Below are 10,613 nucleotides of genomic sequence, written 5' to 3'. Positions count from 1 at the left end.
CACACTCCAAACCTGTCTTAGACTGCTTTGCATTTGTCTCTCCTAGTCCTCTACACACTTTGTTTCTCCTCTCTGATATTTCATCCGGTTGCTCCCCCTTCCCCCACACCAAATTAGTTTAAGCCCTCCCCCACATATGGCTAACTTGTGAAGTTAATCACTAGAGTATATAACACCTACATCATGTCAGCTGTCATCAAATCTCATATCATCTCTCAACGACATTGCTTCAAGTTGGCAGGCAAGAATAGACAGAAACACTTATGTTATATGCAGGTGATGTTAATGTGTTTCCAATACGATTTGCTGTTGCATTGTTTTCAAATAATAAAGGTTTGTCACTTTGTTGAAAATCTTATTTTTAATTAACATGCTTTATTTGATTTCAGTAGAAACTTACAGCAAACCCTAAAATTAAAAGCAAACATTATGTTTTCAAAATTTACTAAAATGTTCCCGCCCCCCAAAAAAAAGCACTTGCAAGTCTTTTGTTCAAATATAATTTCATTACAGAAACCAATATTCACATTTTTAAGCAGCTTTTTAGCATAAAGGCACCTCAAATGAATATAGAAGATTTTGTACATTTTTCGTTATGGCAGGCAGATTATATTCTAACACCTGTATTCACATAAATGTATATGCAGTGCTGAGGAAAATTGTAATTTCATGATGTGTTACATTGCTTAATCAACCTTGGACTAAGATACCAAGATAAGCAATGACTAACCTTTAGTAATGTAATCTGCATTTTGTAAACTTCAAACACCTCTTCAAAGTATGTCCAGGTGCAAGACAAAGGCAGCTATAACTCACAAAGTCCTTCATAAATCATTGCTTCAGTGATAAGTAACATTTAATTTGTAGTTTCTTTTTAAAAAATTCCCTACTTTATATGATCTCTATTTTGTATCAGAATTCTGTATTTATCGCTGTGAAACAAAGATTTTGTTTAAATGGTTCTTCAAAATTATCTTAAAACTTGTAGTCGTTCCCGTTTGAAAGTCACGGCTGCTTTCCAGGTCGCCACACTCTTTGACAACAGAATTTTGGCTGGGAAAAGGTCATCAAGTTCTGGCAAATTATCCACCTCTTTCATATCCATAATACTTCTCAGCGACTCTTTCAAACTGAAAAATAAATAATGAGCTTTCGATATTGGGAAACAAATAAAAACATTTTTTTACTTGAAAAAAATTTGTCTCAAGTTGCTTTGAATTAATGAAACATGAAACAGAGCCTCTTCTCTCTCCCTTCCTTCTCTCCAATCTATCTTCAAAGCCTTCGCGATCCCACTCAGCCATCACCAGTCTGCACTTTTAATATTTGGATAGTGAAGATCATGGGCATTTCTATGCCCATCTTGACTGACACTGATAAAATACAACAGCTTGGCTTGTTCTACTGCAATTATCTGCAGTACAATACTTATGGAAACTGTTATGAATGCTGGATTTTGTAGTATGGTTGTTTTAAAAACTGTGATCTTTAAAGCAGTGTAAAATGGACATTTAGAGGAAACATGTGACCTCATACAAAATCTGCCCAGAGACCACCCAGGCGTCTAGATTAACAAGACAGCAAGGAACCCAGATGCAAGACCCTTTAGAAAGCAGGGTGCAAGGCTGTAACACCTAAAGAACAATGGGTTTCGCTCTCCCAGACTCTCAATTTGTAAACTGGAAACCAGAGGCTCTAAAATGCCATTTTGAAGTGCAATTTTTAACACCTGGAAATAAAGGAAGGCCCAGGTGGTTTTGCTATAGTCAGACTTAAGGTGTCTTGAGAATTGTCAAAAGCAAGCAACTGCTGACTTTTGATCTGGATAAATTTGAGAGGCTTTCCTAGGTCTGGGAGCTGAAAGGAAGAAATGAGGCCAGCAGTCAGCTGCACAGCCTAAAAAGAGACTATTGACCTGTTTTTGGGAAAACAGATGCTCTCAGATCATTGATACAGCAAAAGGCTGCTAAGATCTGAACCCAAATCGAAGGCTTGAGGTTTGCAGAGGAGAAAAGACCAACAGGGTTCACCAGAGATTGCCTTATTAATGGAAACCCAGTCGAATGTGCTTGGAAGAAGTGAACAATGAGGACATTGGCTTTGAGAAGGACTGGGAGATCCAATCCATTGTAGCTGGGAGGAGTTTGGGACTTGTAACTGCAAGGATACCTTTTTCACGGAGAACACTGTAATGTATGAATGTGGTGTAGAGTTTTCAAGTATGTTAATTCTTCTTTGGTCTCCTGGTCTTGAGAGACAATGGGTAAGCACCTGGAGATGGTCAGTGGTTTGTGAAGCAGTGCCTGGAGTGGCTATAAAGACCAATTCTAGAGCGACAGACTCTTCCACAGGTGCTGCAGATAAAATTGGTTATCGGGGCTGTTATGCAGTTAGCTCTCCCCTTGCGCTTCTGCCTTTTTTCCTGCCAACTGCTAAGTCTCTTTGACCCGCCACACTTTAGCCCCACCTTTATGGCTGCTCGCCAGCTCTGGCGATCACTGGTAACTGACTCCCACGACTTGTAATCAATGTCACAGGACTTCATGTCACGTTTGCAGACATTTTTAAAGCGGAGACATGGACAGCCGGTGGGTCTGATACCAGTGACGAGCTCGCTGTACAATGCATCCTTGGGGATCCTGCCATCTTCCATGCAGCTCACATGGCCAAGCCATCTCAAGCGCCGCTGACTCAGTAGGGTCTATATGCTGGGGATGTTGGCCACCTCAAGGATTTGTGTGTTGGAGATACGGTCCTGCCACCTGATGCCAAGGATTCTCCAGCGGCAGCGAAGATGGAATGAACTGAGACGTCACTCTTGGCTGACATACGTTGTCCAGGCCTCGCTACCGTAGAGCAAGGTACTGAGCAATCAGCTTGATACACTCAGACTTTTGCGTTCCATGTCAGTGCGCCATTTTCGCACACTCTCTTGGCCAGTCTGGACATAGCAGTGGAAGTCTTTCCCATGTGCTTGTTGATTTCTGCATCGAGAGACAGGTTTCTGGTGATAGTTGAGCCTAGGTAGGTGAACTCTTGAACCACTTCCAGAGCATGGTCGCCGATATTGATGGATGGAGCATTTCTGACATCCTGTCCCGTGATGTTAGTTTTCTTGAGGCTGATGGTTAGGCTAAATTCGTTGTAGGCAGCCGCAATCCTGTTGATGAGTCTCTGCAGACACTCTTCAGTGTGGGATGTTAATGCAGCATCGTCAGCAAAGAGGAGTTCCCTGATGTGGACTTTCCATACATTGGTCTTCGCTCTTAGAAGGGCAAGGTTGAACAACCTGCCCCCTGATCTTGTGTGGAGGAAAATTCCTTCTTCTGAAGACTTGAACGCATGTGAGAGCAGCAGGGAGAAGATGATCCCAAACAGTGTAGGTGCGAGAACACAACTCTGTTTCATGCCTCTCAGGATAGGAAAGGGGTCTGATGAGGCGTCGCTATGCTGAATTGTGCCTTTCACATGGTCATGGAATGAGGTAATGATACTTAGTAGCTTTGGTGGACATCCGATCTTTGCTAGTAGTCTGAAGCGACCACGTCTGCTGACGAGGTTAAAGACTTTGGTGAGATCAATGAAAGCAACGTAGAGGGGCATCTGCTGTTTGCAGCATTTCTCCTGTAGCTGGCTGGTGGGTCTCTGCTCGAAAGCTGAACTGTGCCTCAGGGTAGACACGCTCAGACAGCTTCTGGAGCCTGTTTAAAGTGACTCGAGCAAAGACTTTCCCCACTATTCTGAGCAGGAAGATTCCACGGTAGTTGTTGCAGTCACCCTTGTTCTTATAGAGGGTGATGATATTGGCATTGTGCATGTCCTGTGGTACTGCTCCCTCATCCCAGCACAGGCAAAGCAGTTCATGCAGTGCTGAGAGTATAGCAGGCTTGGCACTCTTGATTATTTCAGGGGTAATGCCGTCCTTCTCAGGCGCTTTCCCACTGGCTAGAGAATCAATGGCATCACCGAGTTCTGATTTTGTTGGCTGTTCGTCCAGCTCATCCATGACTGGCAGAGTCTGGGCTGCATTGAGGGCGGTCTCAGTAACATTTTCCCTGGAGTACAGTTCTAGGTAGTGCTCCACCCAGCGGTCCATTTGCTTGTGTTGGTCAGTGATGGTGTCCCCTGATTTAGACTTGAGGGAGGCGATCTTCCTGATGGTTGGCTCAAAAGTTCTCTTAATGCCATCATGCATTCCTCTGATGTTTCCGGTGTCGGAGGCCAGCTGAATATGACTGCATCGGTGTTGCCAGTGGTGATTTGCGCAGCGCCTGGCTGTTCTTTGTGCAGTGCTTCTGGCTGCTTTAAGTGCTAGGGATGTTAACTCGCTGGGGGCTTTCTTGTAGTTCAACAGTGCAATGCGCTTAGCGGCTATGACAGGTTCCAGCTCTTCAATGTGAGATTGAAACCAGTTTGCATTCTGCTTCACACGTTTGCCATAGGTGATCATTGCTGAGTCATATATGGCACCTCTGATGTGGGCCCACTTGGTCTTTGCATCCCCTGTAGGAGTGTTTTGAAGAGCTTTTTCAAGTGTATTTCAAAACTTATGTAACAGTTTTGGATAAGAAATTCTGCTAGTGTTGATGCGCCGGTGGCCCTTCTGCTTGGAGTGATGCAGCTTCTTTGGTTTGAGTCTAACCTTGCTGCACACCAGGGAGTGGCCGGCGTCGCAGTCCGCACTGTGGAAGCTGCGTGTGATTTGAACGATGTTTAAAGAGGCTCACCTTGTGACGATGAGGTCCAGCTGGTGCCAACGACATGATCTTGGGTGCCTCCAAGAAACCTGGTGACAGGGTTTAGTATGAAAGAACGAGTTGGTGATGCAGAGGTTGTGATAGGTACACAACTCAAGCAGTCTGTCCATTCTCATTCATCCTTCCAATGCCATAGCACCCAAGGCAGGAGGGCCAGGAGTCATTGGTCGGCCCCAACACTGGCATTAAAGTCCCCCAGCAGGAACAGATGTTCAGTATTGGGGATGCTACTAATGATATTATGCAGTTCCTCATAGAACTGGTCTTTAGCTTCAGATGGGGAGCAGAGTGTTGGAGCATAGATGCTCAGTAGGTGTACTGGACCAGAGGCGGTGAGCAGTCGGATGGACAGTATGCGTTCCGAGCCATTTGAAGGTGGCTCTATCATGCTGAGTGAGGGGTTTCTGATGGTGAAGCCCACTCCATGCTGTCTTGGTTCTTCAGGATCCCTACCCTGCCAGAAGAAGGTGTAGTCTTGCTCTCTGAGATCCACTCGCAGAGCGGCGTGTCTCCTGAAGTGCTGCAATGTCCACATTGAGTCTACTGAGCTCATTGTTAATGATGGCGGTCTTCTGAGAATTGTTGATTTGTGTAAGGTCTTCCGACAGGCCAGGACACACAGTTCTGACGTTTCAGCTTACAAAACAAAGGGCTGATACCTTCTTTCCTTTTTTTTGTCATGCTGTTTGGTGCAGTGTTACAGTCCACTTATCGGGCAATGACCCTGAACTCCAAACACCCACTGAAGCTGGTGGACTGTGGTGGGACAGAACCTTACTGACCGGGGGCTGCCCGGTTTGAGGCGGGTGGTAGCTGTCCAGTGAGGTGCGATAACCTCTCCCACCGACAAAGGGAACCCGTGGCGCCCAATCTCTATGCCAGTTGAGCTGAACGTATAACCCGTAATTGCTGCCTTCCGTGTTGTTATGGTCGCTGTGATGCGGCTATGGAGTGACCTCTCCATGGCGCATGCCTGGGCGGATGTATGGAGGTTGTGAGTTGCCCCAGCATCAAAACCCCCCTCTCGGCCTCCCTGCTGGGGTCCAAAGAAGTGCACAGCACGACGTTTGGCACCGGTATGGCTGCAGGAACTGCCGGAAACATGCCAAAGGTGACACATGACGGCCTTCAGGGTTCAGCTTCGGATTTTGTGTTAGGGTTTAGTCCCTTAGCCTTGGTCTCTCCCAAGACGCCCACAAGGCAGTGGGGTTGTTAGGGACCCTGCTCAGGGATAGGTGGATGCCAGTGGGAGAAGGTGGGGGGGTCGCGAGGGGAGGGGGTGCAAGGGGGTTGAGTATTAATAAGTTAATAGGAACTAACCTTCTCTGTAATTTAGTATATTAGCTACCTACTAAGTAGGGTTTAGTTAATGTTGATTTTTAGTTTAGTTGTTATGGTAAAGGTCTTAAATCATGAAATCTTGTGTAATTCTTTAACCAATCACTGGGAAATTAATATCTCTTGTTTTAAAGTTAGCAGTCTCTACTGAGGTCGTAAGAAAACAGTTGTGTAAATTGATATAAAAAGCTCCACAACTACTGTTTCAAAAAATGGGATTTCAAAGACAGTTGTTCTACCAGTAAAGTAGTCCCAGATGTATTACTCAGAAAATGGGTTTTGACAGACCCTGGTCGATGACCACATTACCACCACCTCACCAGAATGTGATTAACAGAATATTGCATCCCATCAAAATTAGGCAAATCTAGAATTTACTCCAAGAAAGTGTCTTCTGCTCATAACTAAATTGAAAATTACATGATCTGTATTTATCAATATGCATATTCTACTATAAACTGTATTTTACTACTGACATGATGAGGTGATTTAAAAGTACAAGTTTGATAACAAGTGGGCATACCTCCACGATGAGTTGAAAGATTCCGATGTTCGAACATTTTTGCATTTCAAGGTTAACATTTCATGCAGTTCCAGTATAAATGTATCTACACTTGCTTGCAAGAAGAAGGTATGCAACTGTTTCTTTTCCTCTGCACTGAGGTCCATTTTATAATCATCTCTAATTCCTGAGAAAGGATCCTGAAAACACAAAAATGAAGAACAGACACTTTAATTGGTACACTTTTGTCTCTATGATCTTATAAATGATTCCCAAGAGTGGACCCTATCAAGTTAAATGGGTGTAACTCAAGAAATAGTAGACCATATGGTCCATCGAACCTGCTCCACCATTCAATATAATCATGGCTGATCTTGAGCTTCAACTCCACTTTCCCGCCTGCTCCCACCCCCCCATATCACTTGATTCCCTGAGAGACCAAAAATCTATCTATCCCAGCCTTAAATGTTTTCAATGATGCAGCATCCACAACCCTCTGGGGTAGAGAATTCCAATGATTCACAACCCTTTGAGCGTAGTAATTTCTCCTCATCTCAGTCCTAAATAATTGGCCCCTTATCGAGAGACTGTGCCCCTGCGCTCTAGAGTCCCCGATCAGAGAAAACAATTTCTCAGCTTCTACCCTATCAAACTCTTTCAGAATCTTGTCTGTCTCAATTAGATCGCCTCTCATTCTTCTAAACTCCAGAGAATATTGTCCCAATTTACTCAGCCTCTCATCTCAGGGACCAATTTAGTAAAACTGCACAGTATGAGTAAATATGGACAATACAGAGCTATTTTATCATTCATTTTTGTAATCTGTACTGTGGCAGTATCTAATTACTCAACATTTTATGGTGTACACTCACCCTCTATGTTCCTACTTAATCAAATGCCAAATTATTTCTTGATAAATCTACAGTAGTTTGTCTTGATAGTAACCCTGTAGTATCGCTTTTATATAAATGATATTATTCTCTATCCCACTGTTCTTCACAACATATGGTGCTGCATGGAGGGTAGCTGGTTAACCTGCTCCCAGACTTCAGCCAATGCCTATCAAAGACTACTGCTAGAAGACATGCAATATTGGCCTGGGGTTAAACACACCCTCTCCAGGGAGACATCTTTCATCTACCTAGCTCCTCCCCACAAAGGTGTAGATCAGCATCTCAACAACATGCTGAAGACTGAACCAAGCTCAGTACTGCTGTGACAAATTATATTGGTGCTTTAATGTTGTCACTGAGCACTGGCCATCATGAGTGGGTCGTGTGCAGTACAGTGAAAGCTCCCATCAGAACTGAAACATTTCACAATTGAACACAGTACAAATAGTATAAGGATGTTTTGGAAGATGGTTGCTCTTGTAGTCTAGGATGTCTCCTGAACCTTAAATCTACTTACATCCAAATCGCCTTTTTTATACATCATGTAAAAATTCCTATATTAACATTTCTCAGTAAATCATGATCATGCATTTGGTTGTTTAACCATTTAGTCATTATTTTTTCTGGAGGACAAGCACCTCTAAGATACGCTTTGCCATTAGCTCTCCCAGTACTATGCACCCTTAGTTTGCCAAGATGGCAGCCAGAAAGTCTGTCTCCAGGCACTACCGAATATTGCTCTGAACCGGATCATGCAATGGCAAGTGGGAAAGCAGTGACTGCTCCCCAGCAGTATGCCCGTCTTCTTGTGGGGAGGTTTATAGCCTTAACACTGCACCTCCACATAGTGGCCTGGCTCAGACAGTGAATTAAGCAGATGGGGAAATCACCGAAGTCAACCAGCGTCCAACTACTTCAATGCACTGTTGCTGTTTAGCTATTACACACAAACACGTAATATGCATTTTAGCATTTAGTTGCAACGCTTTCTCTTTGATAACATAGTTGAATATAAAATTTAACTGGAAACAGATAATAAAACAAATACTTTATTATTACAGAATAACAATCAAGTGTCCACAGCCCTCCACAATTATGTAAATTCATTAGTGTATGTAATGGTGGGTGCAGCTGCAAAAATACTCAATAAGCCTAATACCATCCAGGACCAGCAGTCCACTTAAATCAGCATCTCTGCCACTGAACTCAATATCCACCCCTTCCATCAGACTCACTGTGCCTGCTGTATGTACTGTCTACAGGATGCACAGCAGAACTTGTCAAACTTAAGCACTTCCCAAGACCCAAACCGGATAGCAATAATTCAGGAAAATCGCCATCTCCAAATTGCCCTTCAAGTCACACACCATCCTAATTGGACAACACTGCCATTCTTTTATCATCACTGGGTCAAAATATTGCAACTTCCTACCCAAAACCACGCTAAGACCAGAACAAGAAATGCAGTATTTCAAGAAGGCCCATCAACTCCTTTTCTGGGGACTAGGGATCGGGCAATACATGTGACCCTGCCTGCACCACCCACACCTCAAGAAAAATAAAAGGATTCTTGCTGGTAAAGATTTCAATTCATACCCTCTTCAGACGGAGGAAGCATTCCGATTTTCTTGCAGAAAGGAGCTGCCAAAGTGCTTGGATGTGTTTTAAGCTGCACCTCCTCAATGCCTAGAGTTAAAAAAAAAATTAACATGTATAAAAATACTTGTACGGCCTACCCTCATAGTACCAAACACTTCATGTGAACAGCTTCAAACAACAATGATTAAAATTGAACAAGTCGGCTAATAATAAATTTCCTTTCGTATTACAATGCGTAATGTTCATGAAGTTAGGGCGGCACAGTGGCGCAGTGGTTAGCACCGCAGCCTCAGCTCCAGGGACCCGGGTTTGATTCTGGGTACTGCCTGTGCGGAGTTTGCAAGTTCTCCCTGTGACTGCGTGGGTTTTCGCCGGGTGCTCCAGTTTCCTCCCACAGCCAAAGACTTGCAGGTTGATAGGTAAATTGGCCATTGTAAATTGCCCCTAGTGTAGGTAGGTGGTAGGGATTATGGGATTACTGCAGGGTTAGTATAAATGGGTGGTTGTTGGTCGGCACAGACTCGGTGGGCCGAAGGGCCTGTTTCAGTGCTGTATCTCTAAATAATTAAATAAGTGTAAGCATATTGCATCCCAGTGGTAGAAGATGGATTCTACCCCGGATTCCCCACCAATTCAGTTGCCAAGAAGGGTGCACAAAAGAGGCACAATGTTGCATGAGGGGCAAAATCGGCAGCAGAATTTACCCACTTGCTCTCGTTGATCTATTTGTGGCCAAATATAAAGTAGCATTAGTGTGAATGGGAAATCAAAGAAAATATTGGGAAAAGCTTTTCTTTTGGACATAGAAGAAAATTAAATTATCACTTGTTACTGAAATCTTAAATGATCCAGATAGCTCCCCAGCATGGAAAACGCCTTTTAAAATACTGATTTTCAATGGTAAATCTGTGGAAAAAAAATCAGGTGTACACTGCTAAGTCGAAAGAAAGATAGACTTCAACAACTTGCATTTATATAGTACCTTATTACTCATCACATACAATGAATGAAACTGAAGTGGAGTTACTATCATTACGTAGGTAAATGCAATAAGCAATTTATGAATGACCAGTGAATTTGTTTTTGGCGGTGTTGGCTGAGTGTGTGAATCCTAACCAGGATACCAGGAAAACTCCCTGCTCTTCTTCAAATAATGCCATGGGATCTCAACATTCATGCGAATCATCTAAAGAGGCAGGAGGTGTCTGGTTTGCAGCATCCACAGTATTTTACCTTATTGCTGATCCAACGACTCTTACTTCCTGTGCCACAGTGCTTCCTCAGAATTGTACCAAAGCATCTGCCTAAATGATATACTCATGTCCTGGAGTGTACTTGAACCCATAAGCTCTGACTCACCTTTTGAGAATGCTATCAACTGAGTCACATTGACACTTCAAGAAGCACTGAGCATCAGCATGAATAAGTGCGAATATTACAGTAGGGCCTGTTACTCATCATTGCCAATTACGAATAAGAAAAAATTGGAAATCCATTTATACTTGTAGATTTAGTGCAAAAATA

General features: G+C 43.4%; 1 protein-coding gene across 1 annotated transcript in view; it reads right to left on the bottom strand.

Annotated features, from left to right (window-relative positions):
* Nucleotides 1-342: 342 nt before the first annotated feature.
* The window catches only part of rnf213a (ring finger protein 213a), a 237,406-nt gene continuing 227,135 nt past the window's right edge, over nt 343-10,613 (bottom strand). The window contains exons 65-67 of the mRNA XM_068058651.1: nt 9,087-9,176; nt 6,619-6,797; nt 343-1,130 (exon numbers count right to left, since the gene is read on the bottom strand). Coding sequence (XP_067914752.1) covers nt 971-1,130; nt 6,619-6,797; nt 9,087-9,176 — 429 coding nt within the window. The 3' untranslated portion in view covers nt 343-970. The remainder of the gene's footprint in view (nt 1,131-6,618; nt 6,798-9,086; nt 9,177-10,613) is intronic.

The sequence above is a fragment of the Heterodontus francisci genome, chromosome 26, assembly GCF_036365525.1.
Source record: "Heterodontus francisci isolate sHetFra1 chromosome 26, sHetFra1.hap1, whole genome shotgun sequence".
NCBI classification, from domain to species: Eukaryota; Metazoa; Chordata; class Chondrichthyes; order Heterodontiformes; family Heterodontidae; genus Heterodontus; species Heterodontus francisci.
Note: the sequence above shows the minus strand (reverse complement) of the source record. Positions and strands in the feature narration are given on the sequence as shown.